The following is an 18,174-nucleotide window of genomic DNA, read 5'->3' as shown; positions in this document are numbered from 1 at the left end:
ACACACGGACGGCCGCGCCCGGCGGGGGGGGGGGGGGGGGCGATTCTGTTGCAATAATAAAGATTTGCTGTGCTGTGCTTTCACGACGTGGTCCCCGATTCCCGGAGATTTCCCCCCGAAGATCTCCGTCAGCCCCTCCTCCTCCTCCTCCCTGAAGAGCCCATCCGTATGCATGCGTCCGTACGCAGTCATTCATACGGGGCTGGGGGGGGCGGGGGGGGCTTCTTTTGTACTGGACTGCAGCGTTTGAAGAAGAAGTGAGACTGTTTAGAGACACAGCCGTAGCACAAAGCAATGCATGGCTTAAACCGCCGCTATGGTTCACGTTAACCGGACTCTTACTAACTTTTGATTTTTTTTTTTTTCTTCCCAAATGTAAATACCATATGACTCCTACTCATATAGTATACTCGTATGTAGATTGTTGCCAGAATACGTTTTAGGGTGTTGGGGATTAAGGTATATAAAAAAAAAACTGTATAAAGTGCTTTTCATTAATGCCCAAATGAGTGCCACGTAGAGCACTGGTTTTATTGCCCCCGTTCATCGACAGGTTATTAATTTGCCATCTAAAGTGACGGATAGCGGCTGTAGAGAATGTTCCACTCATTGGCTTATACCAAGACAAGTGTCACATGCAGGACGGCTCAAAGCGTTGAAGTGATCGCCTACTTGAACCTGCACTATGTAACTTTGCAAAGGATTGCTTGTGACTTTACACAATTAACTCACCCCGCCCTGCTCTGATAGTGGTTATCCCTTTGGGTAGAAGCATCTGCTGAATGACTCATCTACAGATATGGTGACATAGTGAAACTTTGGGGGTCAAACAGAATGCCAACCTGCTGTGCTTCATCAGCTGGCATATAGGTTAGACTTTCCCTGACCCAATACCGTTTTAACAGGCAAACGGTCCAGTCTATCATATGGATGGATGGATGGGATTCTGCTGTGCACACACTTAACTGACCCTCACCCTGCGCTGTCTTCATGGCAGCTCTTGTAAAGTGTGTTTAAGCAGACTGCCTATGTTTTTAAAGGTCCCATGACCATGACAGGTGTGGTGCGATTAGCCGTCACAAGCCGTTTTTTTTTTTTTTAATCTGCCCCTTATGACATCACAAGTGGGCTTGTGACGGCTAATCACACCACACCTGGTGGCATGTCATGGGACTTTAAAGTTCAATCATCACCACAAGGCTGTAACTGGGTGTTCTTTGGTTGTCAAGCGTTCAGAAGGTTGGTAATAGCTATCCCACGATAAGCCCTGTGATTATTTTTTCTTCAATAACATACAACGACTAACCGTAGAGAAGCCATGTAGTTGGATTTCTGGGCCAAACTAATGTCAGTTCTAGTTTTTGAGTTCCACCATTGATTTCCTTCACCATGGCTGTATATCCAAAAGAAAAAAGTCAATAGATGCAGACAATAGCCACTTGTATGTTGTAGTCCCCCCCACGTCCCCCGTCCCCTTCCCCAATGGTGCTGCCTGCCTGTATAATGTGACTTGCTTCTCCACTATAGAACTACAGGATATCACTTGTTAGTCCTGGCCCCGCTGATGGTAGAATTGGCTTTTTATCGCCCCGACTATCTTTAAAGTCTTAGATTGACAGGCCTAAAGGAGCTTAGCGGTGTGTGTGGAGCACACAAGGCCTGTAATCCAACACCCTGCTCACTCACTTCAAAGAACCAGGAACCAAAAAAGCCCCCCTCTAAGAACCTTGTTGGGTTTTCATTTGCGTCGCTCGAGTGTGCTTCAGCCGTAGCGGAACATTGGCGCTGTGTAGGACTCCGAGCTGGAGGGCTGTCCGTGTCACGGGACGGTTCTGTGATGACGCTTCACAGGCCTGGGCGGCGTGTGATAAGACCCGGCTCTTCTGAAATGTCCCTTCTGAGGCTCCTCTAAAAACAATGGTCATACAGTCCTCCCGGGCGGCGATGGAGACAGTGTTGCTGGTGGACAGGGCCCTGGTCACGCTGACTGAAGGCTTGCAGACGGTTCAGAGAGCTGGCGTGTCTCAGAAGGTTCCGGCAATGTCGGTTGCGGATGATTGTTCTGACGTGTGAACCAAGCCGTTGTCAGTTCACACCTTTCTCATGACTGCTCATATCCTCCTTTTGTATTTATTTATTTGAAAAAATGTGAGCGGTTTGAATGTAAACCACCACAATAACCCAGCAGTGCAGTGATGTGTCATATTTATCAAACGATGCCCCGTTCTGATAATTGGCTGTTTTCTTATTCACTTTTCTTTTTAACCAGAGACAGACATAAGCCAGCTCTAATGTATATTACCTGAGACCGTTTAATCACAGCAGTTTTTCCTTGCTGAGAGAATTTAGCACCAGCAGTTCAGGCAGCCGCACTGTAGATATTCAAGGTTTATTCTTTGATGCGTGTGTACCCATCTCTCTTTGAGTTATGTTACTTCAGATTTCTCGGTTCTCTGCCATTCTTGTAGAAAATGTAACATAATCATTGCCTTCATCAGATAGAAGTATGGGTAAGAATTAATACAAGGAGATAGAGTTGTCTTGAGTGAATCTTATTACTGCAAAACATGTGTAGGGAACGATAGTTACAGCTCAATTCATTTCTGAAATCTAAAATGTTCACAATATTATGTCCCGCGGAAAATGGTCCAGCCCCCCAGAAACACCACCAGATATCTTCTTTTGATTTTCTTTCAGAATTTTAGGATTGTATGATGTGTAAGAGTACGTAAAACAATAAAATCAAAGTTTATTTTAAAAAGATTTTCCTGTATTTCATTTTGCCTGCCTTTTCTGTTTGGCACAATAATACACATTGAAGTGTTGAGTACATTAATTTTGTTGAACACCATTTCTCCAATAAACACTTCTGCTGCACATACTGATCTTTCTGGGGGTATTTTCCGACTCAGCAAAACACAAGAAGAAATGGCCTCAGACAATAGGCCAGCAAACGGTATTTGCTGTGTGGGTCCCTTTACTACACAAAACAATGTTTATGACCGTATCCCTGGAGGCTATTAAATATAAACGTAGGAATAAGTAAAAGTCTTCATTTGGTAAAACACACAAGCGGTTGTACTGCATTTTCTGTTCAAGGCACAGTAAAAAACGAGGATGTTTAAGCATTATTATTATTTATATAACTATGTTTGAGACAAAGCATCACTTCCATAATATTCTGTACAACAATATTCTGAATCTGTGGCCAATTAACTATGTCCGAAAAGCATGAAATGAAGTCAGTGGATGGTTAGAAATATTAGGACCTTTTACATGGCACAACTTGTGCAAAATAACATGTCAACCAAAAGTAAAATACAATTATCGACTCCTTAATGAGGTCACAATATGTAGGCCATATGTAATTTTTTTTTTAACCCACGTGACACTATTCCCGTGTTAGTACAGGGTTATTGACCCAAACCCTACTCACACGTTAGGGGTTTGATCCAACAACGACAAGTGGTTTAAAACCTTAGAGGACGAGTCCTCATCGTTCACCAATGAGGATGAAACCACGTAGGCTACTTACACAGAGGATTAGGGCCACATGAGTCAGAATTCTAACTTTAATCTCAGAATATCGACTTTAAACTCTTTAAACTATTTTTATGCTGATTCTCAACTCAGAATTCTGACTTTAAACTCTGAAAACTCAAAAAAAAAAAAATCCACATATGGCCCTAATCCTCTTCCGTAGTACATGCATTGTATATCAAACGTTTGGAATCCTCTGGATCTGCGTGGTGGACGTTCAGTTCAACCGGGGTGCATCCATTCATCCTATTAGGGCCCATGTGCTCCATGCAGCCCTGCCAGGGTTGCCAGAGGGGGAGGATGAAGCGACTTAAGCCAGTTTATAAATGGCAAAGGTACACTCGAGTGTTTTTCATCCAGGTGCATTGATTGATTCATTCAAATTAAACATTCATAAGTTTCCATCCAAAATATAAACACCAAAAGTAACTATTTGTGCTTCGGTCCTTGACGTCCCGTCCTCCGTCCTCACCTCCCGTGTGGGTCATTCGGTTGTGTATTTTGGGTTATGACGTCACGTCTACCGTCTGACGACAGGACCGCGTTGGATGGACACGTAGTGAACCGCCGTCGTGCTGCGTGCGCACGCACATTATTATTCATCGGGATCTATCAATCGAAACCAACACCCGACTTTGTCATCGTTCCAGTATTGTTACCGGCGGTGGCCACGCCGCGATAAGCCCCGGCCGTCCTGGGATCAGCCCCGGTCCCCCCCGGGTGTGCGCGACTCTGTCTGCGTCGCTTCCCGGTGTTTTCCATCGAAGCCCTCTGACGTCATTTCCTCCCGGTTGTCACTTCCGGATGCGGTAAGAAGAGAAGGGGAAACACTCGGCACAGCGGGGGTTAATGTAAATGACAGCCGCGACCGTAAAGTTGGTCGAAACCTAAAAGTGCAGCGTCGATCTCGATCGCCGCCGTGGGTTGTTATCTCCTGGCCGGCGGTCCCCGGTGGACTCTGACCGCGGGGCGGGGAGACTCCGACCCTCCGGTCCCGTTCGCCGTGACTCGCGTTACCGACCGCAGAAAACGACTTCGAGCTTCACGAATCAACAAACGGTGGAAACGCGGAGCCGTTCTGTGTTTGATGTTTGATCCGTAAAAAAAACGGAACCGAGCAATGGTGGACTTGGTTTAAACGTGTGGAGATCCGGGATCGGGTGTTTTTTTTTTCTTTTAGACCGGATTGTTGAACCCGCCGGGAGCCAGCTGTCAACAAAGCTGGTCCAAGTTTTAACGAGGGGACGGAATCTTCTCTTTTCTCTTCACTTTTACAGACTTCAGAGTTGAACCACTCGTTATCCTCTGACCGAGGACATGGATCCGATGTGGACTTCGATATCAGAACTGTGTGCGGTTCTGACGGGCTGCGAATAACGCGTCGGCCCGCGGGCTTATCTTCAGCTTACTCCTCCGTCTCCTGCTGACTGCACGCTTTAACTTCTGCTGTCACTGTGTGTGTGTGTGTGTGTGTGTGTGTGTGTGGCAATATTGCTGTGTGGAACTGTTCCTTTAGTCTGTTTTATAACTTATTGAACCCAAAATACGACCTTCGTCTCAACAGGTAGATTTACTTTTACTTTCATCTGCACTCACACTACGCGACCAAACATGAACACTTGATTATTTGACATTGTTGTGATCCAAAGTCTCATTGGTCAATCGGAGGATTCACTCCACTACTTACACACCAGAGTGACTGCGCTTCTGTACGGCTCTTGAGCCGAGCAGAGATGAACACACAGAGTGATTATGTCAAATGATGTCCACATCACAGTGTCCACTTGGACCAAACTTATATTTATCTTCCCTCGATGTGCGTGTGCGTTCAGGCAGACACAGGACGCCTTATACGCCACCACATCATAATCACTGCCTTGTCTTAACACTGCGATCAATGCGTATTCATTAGACAGTGATCCCCTGTGTCCGTGTCTCTCTCTCTCTCTCTCTCTCTCTCTCTCTCTCCCCCTCTCTCCCTCCTCCAGTACACTATGAACGGCCTTTCTCTGAGCGAGCTGTGCTGCCTGTTCTGCTGCCCCCCCTGCCCCGGCCGCATCGCCGCCAAGCTGGCCTTCCTGCCCCCCGAGCCCACCTACACCCTCCTGCCCGACCCGGACGCCGGCGCCGCCCTGCCCCCCGGGGCGGGCGGCGGCGGAGGCCTGGGCTTGCGGTCGCGGGGCGGCGGCGGCGGCGGTGGCGGGGCGATGTCCGGGGGCGGCGGCGGGGCGGTGGAGGGCAAGTGGAAGCTGCACCTGATGGACCGCGCCGAGTTCCAGTACTCCCAGCGGGAGCTGGACACCACCGAGGTCTTCCTCACGCGCTCGGCCCGCGGGAACAAAGTGGGCTGCATGTACATCCGCTGTGCCCCCGCTGCCAGGTGGGTCCCCCCCCCCCCACCACCCAGCCCCCACCACCCCCCCGCTGTCATGAAGTGATGCTCATGAGCAGCTGCTGGTCAGCTCAACGCACCACTTTATGTCCTACCCCCCCTCCCCTAGGGGCTGGTTGGTGTGGGGCTGGTTGTGGTGTGACTGGTTGTGTGGCTGGTTGGTGTGTGACTGGTTGTTGTGTGGATGGTTTGTGTGTGACTGGTTATGTGGCTGGTTGTGGTGTGGCTGGTTGGTGTGTGGCTGGTTGTGGTGTGACTGGTTGTTGTGTGGCTGGTTGTGGTGTGGCTGGTTGTGGTGTGACTGGTTGTGTGGCTGGTTGGTGTGTGACTGGTTGGTGTGTGGATGGTTTGTGTGTGACTGGTTATGTGGCTGGTTTGTGTGTGGCTGGTTGTTGTGTGACTGGTTGTTGTGTGGCTGGTTGTTGTGTGACTGGTTGTTGTGTGGCTGGTTGTGGTGTGGCTGGTTGGTGTGTGACTGGTTATGTGGCTGGTTGTTGTGTGTGACTGGTTGTGGTGTGGCTGGTTGTTGTGGGGCTGGTTGGTGTGTGACTGGTTGTTGTGGGGCTGGTTGTGGTGGGGCTGGTTGTGGTGTGACTGGTTGTGGTGTGGCTGGTTGTTGTGTGACTGGTTGTTGTGTGGCTGGTTTGTGTGTGACTGGTTGTGGTGTGACTGGTTGTGGTGGGGCTGGTTGGTGTGTGACTGGTTGGTGTGGGGCTGGTTTGTGTGTGACTGGTTGTGGTGTGACTGGTTGTGTGACTGGTTGTGGTGTAGAGTGCCAGTCTGTCTGTGTGCCCCCCCCCCCTCATCCTTGACTTCCTGTTGTGGTTGGAAGGCCTCACCTTCCTGCCTAGCGTCGTCTGTCTCTTCTCTGTATTGTTTATCTCTTACTTTTATTTTGCTTTGCTTTCACTTCTTTTTTTTTTTGTGCAGGTTTCAAAGTGTTTGCGCGGCGACTCAGCCACGCTGAGACACACTCACACACAGACAGACAGACAGACAGACAGATGCCCTCCTTGCTGTTGAACTTTGCTTCCTCTGTCTCTCCTAAATTCCCCAAATCAATGAATAAGAAATAGAGGTGGTCAGGTTACCGACCTATCAATCCAGCCCTGAGGGCTATCTAACATTACCCACTTGAATACGTTCAAACTTAACCCAATATGGCAGCAGTGTCGCGTTCTCGGTAGAATGCCCGGCGGCAAAGCATGACCTGCATCTGCGTCTAAACAATAAGCCCATCTGAGAAGGACCTGGATAATACTTTTGCGATTTCTGTGGTTTCCATTTCTCTAAACGGCGAAAGGTCATAAATTAAAGGCCAGTGCCAGCGGATAGCCTGTTACAAAATGCCCAGAAGTACAAGTGATTTGAAATGGATCCAGCCCAGGCCGTCGCTGTTGGCAGTGAAACGCCTGTTGTTGGCAGGAGACGGACTACAAGGCTTCAGTCTATAGTCCTACTATGTTGAGACAGATGAACTGAAAGGTAGAAGTGATAATGATGACATTATAAGAGCATTATAGCAGCAGGCAGATATTCCAGAACTCTGTCACCAAATACCTTTTTAAAAGCTGAACTATTCTGCTTTATTCTCGAACCATTTGATTTTGTTTAGTCATTTCTTTTGTCATTTCGTGGTTCAGTTCATTTGAATCAACAGTCAACATTAAGGGGAATGGCATCTTAAAATGTGTTTGTGAACTTATTTTTTGTTATTGTTGACTAAAATCGATACAGTTGCTCAACAGGGGTTTTCCAGAAGTGGATGTTTTCTATTGGTTGCGAATTTGACAATACCCTTACGCACTTGTGTCCATTTGTTCTGAAACCTAAGACTGTCCCAACAGCTCACAATACTTATTTTCTTTAACTTGTCTCATGGGGACTGGGGTCTGCCTACCCTTTAACTCTCCCTGTCCCTCTGTCTCTCCCCCTCTCTCTCTCTCTCTCCCTCTCCTTCTCTCTCTCTCCCCCTCCAGGTTCACGGTGCTCTTCTCCCATGGTAACGCGGTGGACCTGGGTCAGATGAGCAGCTTCTACATCGGCCTGGGGACGCGGATCAACTGCAACATCTTCTCCTACGACTACGCCGGCTACGGCGCCAGCACGGGCAAGCCGTCGGAGAAGAACCTGTACGCTGACATCGACGCGGCCTGGCACGCACTGCGCACGCGGTACGGACAGAACAGACTGCCAGTGTCTCGCTTAGATAGATATATACTGACTAGATATCATAGATATATACACTGACTAGATATCATAGATATATATACACTGACTAGATATCATAGATATATATATACTGACTAGATATCATAGATATATACACTGACTAGATATCATAGATATATACTGACTAGATATCATAGATATATATATACTGACTAGATATAGATATATATACTGACTAGATATCATAGATATATACACTGACTAGATATCATAGATATATATATATACTGACTAGATATAGATATATATACTGACTAGATATCATAGATATATATACTGACTAGATATCATAGATATATATATACTGACTAGATATCATAGATATATATATACTGACTAGATATCATAGATATATATACTGGCTAGATATCATAGATATATATATACTGACTAGATATCATAGATATATATACTGACTAGATATCATAGATATATACACTGACTAGATATCATAGATATATATACTGACTAGATATCATAGATATATACATACTGACTAGATATCATAGATATATACATACTGACTAGATATCATAGATATATATACTGACTAGATATCATAGATGTATATACTGACTAGATATCATAGATATATACACTGACTAGATATCATAGATATATATACTGACTAGATATCATAGATATATACATACTGACTAGATATCATAGATATATATACTGACTAGATATCATAGATATATATATATATATATACTGACTAGATATCATAGATATATACATACTGACTAGATATCATAGATGTATATACTGACTAGATATCATAGATATATATATATATATACTGACTAGATATCATAGATATATATACTGACTAGATATCATAGATATATATACTGACTAGATATCATAGATGTATATACTGACTAGATATCATAGATGTATATACTGACTAGATATCATAGATATATATACTGACTAGATATCATAGATATATACACTGACTAGATATAGATATATATACTGACTAGATATCATAGATATATATATACTGGCTAGATAGCATAGATATATATACTGACTAGATATCATAGATATATATACTGACTAGATATCATAGATATATACTGACTAGATATCATAGATATATATACTGACTAGATATCATAGATATATACTGACTAGATATCACATTCGGCTTCTAAGCATGTGTCAACAATGCCGCCATCTTGCCGCGGGGGAACCACCCCCCTGAATGAATGAACGTCGACGGGAAATCACTCTAAAACGCCTTATTTTAAGGTAATATTCAAGCGGGTTGGTTTCTGACATAGGTCAGACGTGTAATGATAGTACACGTAATGCTAGTAATTTATTTTTACTAGCATTACCACAAACACACGTTTGACCCGACCCGATTGAAGATTTCCTTTAAAAAAAAAGGCGTATTAGAGTGATTTAGACTGGGAATGGACTTCTTGGCCCCATCGACATTCATTCATTCATTCGGGTGGGTGGTTACCGTGGTTACCCCGCGGCAAGATGGCGGCGGCGTTGACACATACGTTCCACTGTTCAACAGCGCAGCTCAGGCCACATCTAGTCAGTGTATATATATATATATATATATATATATATATCTCTATGAGTGTCTTGAAGGATAAAGGAAGCTTATAGATGGAGGAGTTTGCAGATGTAGCTGCATCTAGCTCATGCTCAGTTTATTGCCCCCCTCCCCCCCCTTCCGTCCAGACAGACTTTCAGCAGTCCTGTGCCCGGGTCAGGCCAATCAGAACGGTTTATTGAATACGGGGCGGGTTTTATACGATGGCTGTACAGAGGGCGCCCTATGGGAGCGGCGTGGAGCAGGCGTGTGCCAGATATCATAAAACACGAGACAGCTGATGATGCGTCGATGGTTCCTAGGCCGGTCGTACTCTGCGTCACGTGTAAAGGTCTTTGGCTAAAGATGTCTAAAGGCCGATTTACACCAGAGCCGTTTTAGACGCGTTTTTTCAGCCAGAGATAGAATCCATTCAGACCAGTGCACTGATCCACACCGGCAGCGTTCTACGCCCGTCTCACGGCCGACCAAAGCTTAACTTTACGCTTCACTTCTGTTTAAGCGTTTCTGAAGCGTCTCGGTTATGATGTTATCTGATGAACCTTAAAAATACAGCGAAATAAACGGCGGCGGTGTGAATGGATACGCCTACGTTACGCTCGCGTCGACTCTCTCTCACCTGCGGTGTCAATTCCCGGTCAATGGCACAATGTACCTGAATGGTAAACGGTCTGCATTAATGCAGCGCTTTTACCCAAAGCGCTTTACAACATCGCCTGACATTCACCCATTCATGCACACATTCACACACCGACCGACGGTGCAGGGTGACAGCCAGCCAGCGGGTCAGGAGCAGTCAGGGTGAGGGCGGCGTCTCGCTCAGGGACACCTCGACCACTCCAGCTAGGGAGGAACCGGGGATCGAACCAGCGACCTTGCGGTTACCAGCTCAACCCGCTCTGCCTCCTGAGCTTACTGCCGCCCCAGTAGTACTCGTTTTTTAGCCCAGAGGATATTGAATGTGTGTTCCCCCCCCCCCCCTCCGACCCACAGGTACGGCATCAGCCCAGAGAACATCATCCTGTACGGGCAGAGCATCGGCACGGTGCCCACGGTGGACCTGGCGTCACGCTACGAGTGCGCGGCCGTGGTGCTCCACTCGCCCCTGACCTCCGGCATGAGGGTGGCCTTCCCCGAGACCAAGAAGACCTACTGCTTCGACGCCTTCCCCAAGTGAGTCCCGCGCCGCGCCACGGACCGGTGGGGGGGGGGCGGGGGGGTTATCTGTAGTGATTCTCAAACGATGCACCACCTTACAAAAGTATATATTACTATAAATACAAATCGGTTGATAGGACTACGATTAAAAACGACAAAATCGAATCTAATTCACACTTTAATTTGATGCCCTCATTTGCGAATCCTCCATGGACTTGTGTGTGTGTGTGTGTGTGTGTGTGTGTGTGTGTGTGTGTGTGTGTGTGTGTGTGTGTGTGTGTGTGTGTGTGTGTGTGTGTGTGTGTGTGTGTGTGTGTGTGTGTGTGTGTGTGTGTGTGTGTGTGTGTGTGATAGGAACCATTAGGGTTCTCATTTCATTTCCTTGTTAAATATTGCATTGAAGGAAAAAACAACTCTAAAATAACTAAGTCTAAAAAATAACTGGGGTAAATCTCACCACAGGGTGTGGGGTATACAGCGGTGCTATAGATTGATCCGGGTCTCAAATCTCAACTTTTTAATGCACAGGTTTTCAAAAGTATATAGTAAGAGGTAAACATATACTCAAATCACCCTCTGTTGGTTAAACCACGCTACTGCGTTGTGTTCATAGTGACCAGGTGACCGCTCCCTAAACCTGTCTGTAGCGGGTGGAGACCTAAATAAATAAAGTCTCTTATCAGAAGTAAAACAATTAAAAAATGTGACGACAATCTGAAACAGGGCGGTTTGGTTTTCCTTTTACCGTTTAATTAATTTACTGACTCTTGTAAAACCGAGTGGAGTTGACTTTGGACCGCCCGTAAGTTGTCAACAAGCTCAGGGTTCGCTCTCTGAGGTTAGCCAATCAGGTGGCTTCGTCCTGCACGTCTCGCATCGCATCGCAGCGCTGGCAGTCGCCCCCCTTTGCCTGTTTCTCTTCAGCACCCGTGGGTGCAGACTGCGGTGCTTAGTGACGTGTATCTGAATCCACTGTTGGTAACAATAAATAATAATAATAATAAATGACATTTATACAGCGCCTTTCTCAAACCCAATGTCGCTTTACGTAGTGGAAAGGAAAATACAAACAAAAACAAAAGGAGAGTAGGTGGAAAGCTGGAGCTATGCGTCGGGTGTGTGAGGAGACGTGATCATTAATCAGAAAGGGTTGTGAATAGGGTTCACGTAGGATATCACTTGGTCAGCTGCACTGCTAATACTAATGGTAATCTGTACCTCCCTACCCTGTCTCTCTGTCTCCCACTCTCCCTCTCCCTCTCCCTCTCTCCCTCCTCTCCCCCCCCTCCCCCCACTCAGCATCGAGAAGGTCTCCAAGATCACGTCCCCGACGCTCATCATCCACGGCACCGAGGACGAGGTGATAGACTTCTCCCACGGCCTGGCGCTGTACGAGCGCTGCCCCAAGGCGGTGGAGCCGCTGTGGGTGGAGGGCGCCGGCCACAACGACATCGAGCTCTACAGCCAGTACCTGGAGCGCCTGCGCCGCTTCATAGGGCAGGAGCTGGCCGCGCAGCACCCCTAGAGGTCGGTGGGGGGGAGAGGTGGGAGTGCCTCCTCCTCGCCCCCCCCCGCGCTCTTCGTCGCTGGGGGGCGTGCGGATCCCCCACAAACCAAGACGAGGAGCTTCCTCCCCCCCCCCCCCCTGAAATGCGTTTACCAAAGTGTAGAATCACAACCCGCCACTACTCCTCCTCCTCCCTCCTCCCTCCTGAACTCTGTTCCGTTCCGAGGGGACTACAGGAAGCTGAGACTACAGTCAGCAGCACCCACCAACACAGCCAGCGGAGGCGGAGCTAAGCACGCTCCCCCCCCGCCCCCGCCCGCCCCGCCTCTTCTCCAGGCCTCACCCTGTCCTGAGGGCCTGGAGGCCTGGAGGCCGGCCCCACCACCAGAGGGGAATCCCTCCCCAACACTCTGTTGTGTGGTGCTGAGGGAACCACAGCTCTCTCTCTCTTCTCAGAGCCCAGCAGGACGACGCCCGACCCAGGCCCTCCGTGTGCTGGTCTCTCCTCCTCACCTGTCTCTCTCTCTCTCTCTCTCTCTCTCTCTCTGCGGGGGGGGGGGGGGGCATTTTATTTCTCAAATGTAAAACCTGCTTTAGTGTGTTTTGTATGATGAGCGGTGAAAGGCGTCAATCCGTTGACGCGTTCTCACTTTCTAAACCGGACGTAGACGTACGGGGGTTGGCACCAGCGCCGCTTTACGACTAACGAGACCAAGCTGTTTGGTGACACATGCTCTGCTGCTACGCTACACGTAACCGCGCGTTAAAATCCACTATACCCTGCCGTGCTTTGACCCCCCCCCCCCCCCCCAAAACCCCGTCCGGGTCGTCGGGCCGTTTGTACATATTCAGGTGGACGTAAACCCCTTTTGCTTTACATTTTGATAATCTTTCTAACATTAACGTAGTGGTTGATCCAACGCTGACCTCTCCCGACCCCTAGTGTTTTTGTTTTAGCCGCGTTATTCGCGGGGATATCTCTTTGACGATGATTCTGCGGGCTCTTCTTAATCAACGGGGTGGTGAGCGCGGTCTGTTCACCGTCCTGCAGATTTTAAAAATACCGTTTTTTGTTTTTAAGGCATCGGTCGAACGCAGACTCACCACTCATGCACATCCATTTTGTATCGTTTTATTTAACGGATTACATTTGCCTGAAATACCTCGGAACACTTTCCAGACTTCAGACTCGACCACAAGGTTGGCAGTGTGTCCCTCTGGGGCTCCGGTTCAGTTCACGACTCTGGCTTAAGGAAGGCTAAAGGTGTATACTTGGTTGTTTAACAAAAAAACCAAATGGTATTGTTTAGTTTGTGTGTGCCGATTAAATGTAATGTTTATATTTCTACCAAAGACTAAAGTGCGGCTTTCTCTCTTTCTGGCTGGCAACTTGTCACTTGATATGCAGTTTTAACAAGAAATGTTATTTTCTCATTTTGCCCTGGACAACAAATTGTAAGCATCCAGCAAAACTATTATCATATTTTTCTACCATGTCAAGACTCGCGTTTTCCACCGTCACAAGAAAAGATGCTAAATTCTAAAGCCCGCCTGGGCCATTGTTTCATATTGCTTTGCAGGCAGGTGAATGCAACACAACCAAATCTGTAGTTTTGTAGAGCAGCTGTGTATGGGCACAATATGCGCCCTGTTCATGTGTGTGTGTGTGTGTGCGTTTTTTCTTGGTCGATTGACACATATTGTAATGCTGATGATTCGAATTAAAGGTAAACAAAATGTATTCATTGTTGTAAATAAAGATATTTTTCCTCCTCCATGTATTTGTGGATTTCATTTGTTCTTATTCCATTGCTGCCGTGCATAATATTCATTTTACTTCTTACTTCTAAAAGTAGAAAGGGTTCCTACTCAAATTAAACAGTCATTCCATTGACCATTTCATCCATGAGCTAAAAAAAACAACAGTCCCTTTAACCTTTTGACCCTAACATAACCCTTTGACCTCTGACCTATTGGTCGTAGCGGTTGTACAGTTCGGGAATCCATCCTTGTTCTGAAGAAGGTTTTGTTCGTGAGGAGGAACGCTGTTAGTCATAAACTGTAGTCACATGCTTGTTTTTACTGTTTACTCAAACGCTTTACTTTAAGTTATGACAGAGTGTTCTCGATCTGTTAGAACGGGCTTTAGTGGAATGAAGGAAAACAAACATGAGGGTGTTTATATATAGTTATATAAATGTAATGTGAAATAAGGTAAACTACAGCATCCCATTTGAAAAAACTTCCAAGATAATGAACACCCACCCCGTAGAGATGACTGAAGAAGACGCTATTCTGTGTCCTCCTTTAAAGGTGCTTAGCCTTTTCGGTCGAGAATGCACTAAGTGACGTGCTTTAAATTTCTTTCATTTTTTTTTCACTTTCATGCAATCACATCTGGGAAAAAAAACAATGACCCATCAAATGAAATGCATAAAACTCCTAATTAATTAGCCATGTCGCTGTTGCCTAAAATATGTTGGTGTTTTAGACGAGATGAGCCAATAACCCAACCTGTGGAGTCAGTAGGTCAGGTCATCAAACCACGTGTGTGCGGTTATTAGCGTCAGCTCAGGAAACAAAAGTCCACGACCGCTGCATAAAGTCAGCAGAAGAACCTTCCTTCCACTCAGCGAAACGAGCGGAACTCTGTCCAGAAAGAACCCGCGACCTGTAGGCTGACACAAACACCGGACATCGGTCTATTCTTAGCGTCCATCGTCCTGTGTCTGTCCAACCACGACCGGTAACCGAGTGACCGACCCGTTTGAAGTTACTGATCGACTATAAACAGCATTATACAACAGTTAGTTCCGACCGGTCCCAACCGAGCAATTTGATTGGACACGAGATAGCCTATCTTAGATTGTGGCAAACTTTGCACGGTAAAGATGGACATATTTCCAAAAATAACATTTGATTTGAACTATGAATGGTCATCATCAGACTCGGAGGAGGACGAAGGGAAGGAAAGAGGCCTGGATACATCATATAATAGAGTAGCGAGCTTGTGTCTAGGAATGTTTATGTACTGTATATGTGTTGCCTGGCAACAGCCTAGTCTCCCTTCAGTTGCGGAACTATTTTTGTTGGCGGAGCCGAATAAATGATTACTAAACAAACAAATCATAATCTCTTGTTTCTTATTACTGTTAACTAATAAAATGTGCTCGTAGCACTGTTGTATAAAAGCAATATCACACTCGAGGTCGTGCTGTTGTACTGTATATCAGCACGGTGTGATTATCTGCGGCCTCGTGCCTACGACCGAATCACAGCCGTGCTGATATACAGTACAACAGCACTCCCTCTCGTGTGATATTGCTTAATTACGATGCACGGCGAACGCGCTGTATGCCTTCTCCCATTAGGAACAATATTTACCCACGTCTGTAGCCCCTGGTTACACGTCCAGTGCCAGTAAGTCGGTGCATGTTTGGCCCTTGGGGTCTCAGAGAGAGAGGGGGGGGGGGGGGGGCGGGTCACACGGACAAAAGACAAGGCGAGTAGTTAATGATAATAATTTATTTAGGTGGAGGAGGATGAGGAAGAGGAGTCTTTGGCAGTGAAGAAGAAAGCAACTGAGGGCTAGCTCCATAACGGGCTGGGAAGTGCAGCTGGATGACATTAAGGCCGTAATAAACAGGTCCAACGCGAGCCAACAGTATAGAGTAGAGGCGTGTGTGTGTGTGCGCGGTCCCTCTGTTAAAGATATTCTAATGAAATAATAGTTTTTGGAAAAAAAAAAAAAGATCTGGCACTAGCATTTATCTGACAGTATAACAATTGTTCTTTTTTCATTTTCTGGCCTTTTAAGGTACAAAGACATAAAGAAAGAAAACTCATACAAAATACAAAGCAGTTCATTCAGTGAGAAGGGAGTGAACCTCCTCAACGCGATCGATTCATCCTGCTCCGATCTATTTACATCCTGCATGAGGCCCCGCCCCCCCTGGCAAGTGCAGCTCTAAGAGTTTCAAACCATAGAGGCCAATCAGCGGAACGCAGGCATCCCGTTCCCAGACGCTGTCGTCCAATCAAGTGAGCTGTACCACTATAGTCCCCCCGCCTCTTCGCTCTTGGCTTATAATCAGCAACACTCGAAGAGTAAAGTAGTGGAAAATACCACGCGGCGAGACAGTTACTTCATTGGAACGCAGCCTGAAATCCGTTCTCCATGCCCTGAATATAGGGCCGTTAAGGCAATCTCAGTACTTGTTAGGGGACTTGTTAAAACCAAGTAAGGGAACCAATCGGAATGCAAGCACACTGCATTCGTCACACAGCTCACAATATGAGAGGGATATCATAGCGCGTCAGTGCACACTGTGCACACACGAGGGTTAAAGACAGTAGGGAAGCGTTAATAACGTGACGTCACAGCTCCTGCCGAACATAAATCAATCAATCAATTCATTAATCAATTCATCGCCATACCGACGAATACACAGGAGTCCATTCATTCATCAACAGAAGCGACGGGAGACCTCCTCCACTCCCCACTCCGCTCACATTTTCAAGCCAATTCTCCACCGAAACGCGGCCATCATAGAAAACCATTATAGGAGATACTTCAAAAAAAAAAACAAATACTGTTGGCGGTCTTAGGAGCCAGGGCGCTCCTGCGGTTGTGCAAAATGAGCACTAGAGGGCGCTGTTTCACCCCCCCGGTCACAGCAGCGTCAGAGGAGAGCCGAGACCCCGTTAGTCCCTGAGAGGGACCGGGCGGTTACACCAAAGGTCACGCCGGTCCAACTCTTTTCCGGCTCTTTTAAAACGTCCGTCTGTCCGTCCGTCCGTCTCTCCGAAGGCAATCCCTTAGAGCTCCTTTCAGGCCCAAGAGATCAATCAATCAATCAATCAATCAATCAATCAATCAATCCACCCATCAATCCGTCGCTCGTCCGACCGTCCGTAGGTGGACGAGGGACTCCGTAGGGGTCCTGGGGTGGTGTGTGTGGGGGGGGGGGGGGGGGGGGGTGAGGGTGGTGGTGGGGGGGGGGGGGGGTGCTGGTGCCCCCCCCCCTCCCCCCCCCCTCACAAGGGGACCTTGCTGAGGCGGAGGGAGAGGCTGGCCCGGTGGCCGGCCCCCCGGGGCAGAGAGGCGCTGCAGCGGCTGCGGAGCTGAACGGGACGCCCCGCCGAGCCGCGCACGCGCAGCAGGAAATCGAAGTTGGCCGAGGTGTTCATGGCGTAGAAGACGTTGGCGTTGTCGGGGATCAGCAGCTCTGATGGTGGAGAGAGAGGGAGAGAGAGAGAGGAGAGAGGGAGAGATGGAGATGGGGGGGAGAGAGAGGAGGGAGAGAGAGAGGGAGGGAGAGAGAGAGAGATGGGGGGAGAGAGGACAGAGAGAGAGAGGGAGGGAGGGAGAGAGAGAGCGAGAGAGCAGAGGAGAGGGAGGGAGGGAGATAGAGAGCAGAGGAGAGGGAGGGAGAGAGATACAGAGAGGAGAGGGAGAGAGAGGGAGAGACAGAGAGGGAGGGAGAGAGAGAGAGGGAGGGAGAGGGAGATAGAGAGAGAGTGAGGGAGGGAAGAGAAAGGGGTGAGTTTGTTTCTGTTGAGGTGGTGAGTCAGTGTGAGATGTGGGAAGTCTTTTTATAGACACAGCCGATTCCCTGTAATTGGCCACATGAAGACTATACGTGTGTTTCGGCAGAGAAACTAATTCTGAGTTGGATTTAAGTAACACTGGGCTTTTTTGTATTAACAAATAGAGAAATAACAAGAGAGCCATTTCTTATTTATGAATGAAAGCTTAAGTTT

The 18,174-nt window shown here is 47.3% G+C and overlaps 1 protein-coding gene across 1 annotated transcript; it reads left to right on the top strand.

Moving 5' to 3' along the window:
- The first annotated feature begins 3,684 nt into the window (after positions 1-3,684).
- Positions 3,685-14,181, top strand: LOC311375738 (alpha/beta hydrolase domain-containing protein 17A-like). The gene is made up of 5 exons (XM_084490793.1): positions 3,685-5,104; positions 5,529-5,920; positions 7,912-8,106; positions 10,740-10,919; positions 12,204-14,181. Exons 2-5 carry the CDS (start codon positions 5,535-5,537, stop codon positions 12,427-12,429), a joined length of 987 nt encoding a protein of 328 aa, XP_084346919.1. The 5' UTR covers positions 3,685-5,104; positions 5,529-5,534; the 3' UTR covers positions 12,430-14,181.
- Positions 14,182-18,174: the final 3,993 nt, after the last annotated feature.

This window comes from Micromesistius poutassou (genome assembly GCF_964030765.1).
Source record: "Micromesistius poutassou genome assembly, contig: SCAFFOLD_914, whole genome shotgun sequence".
Classification (NCBI taxonomy): domain Eukaryota; kingdom Metazoa; phylum Chordata; class Actinopteri; order Gadiformes; family Gadidae; genus Micromesistius; species Micromesistius poutassou.
Note: the sequence above shows the minus strand (reverse complement) of the source record. Positions and strands in the feature narration are given on the sequence as shown.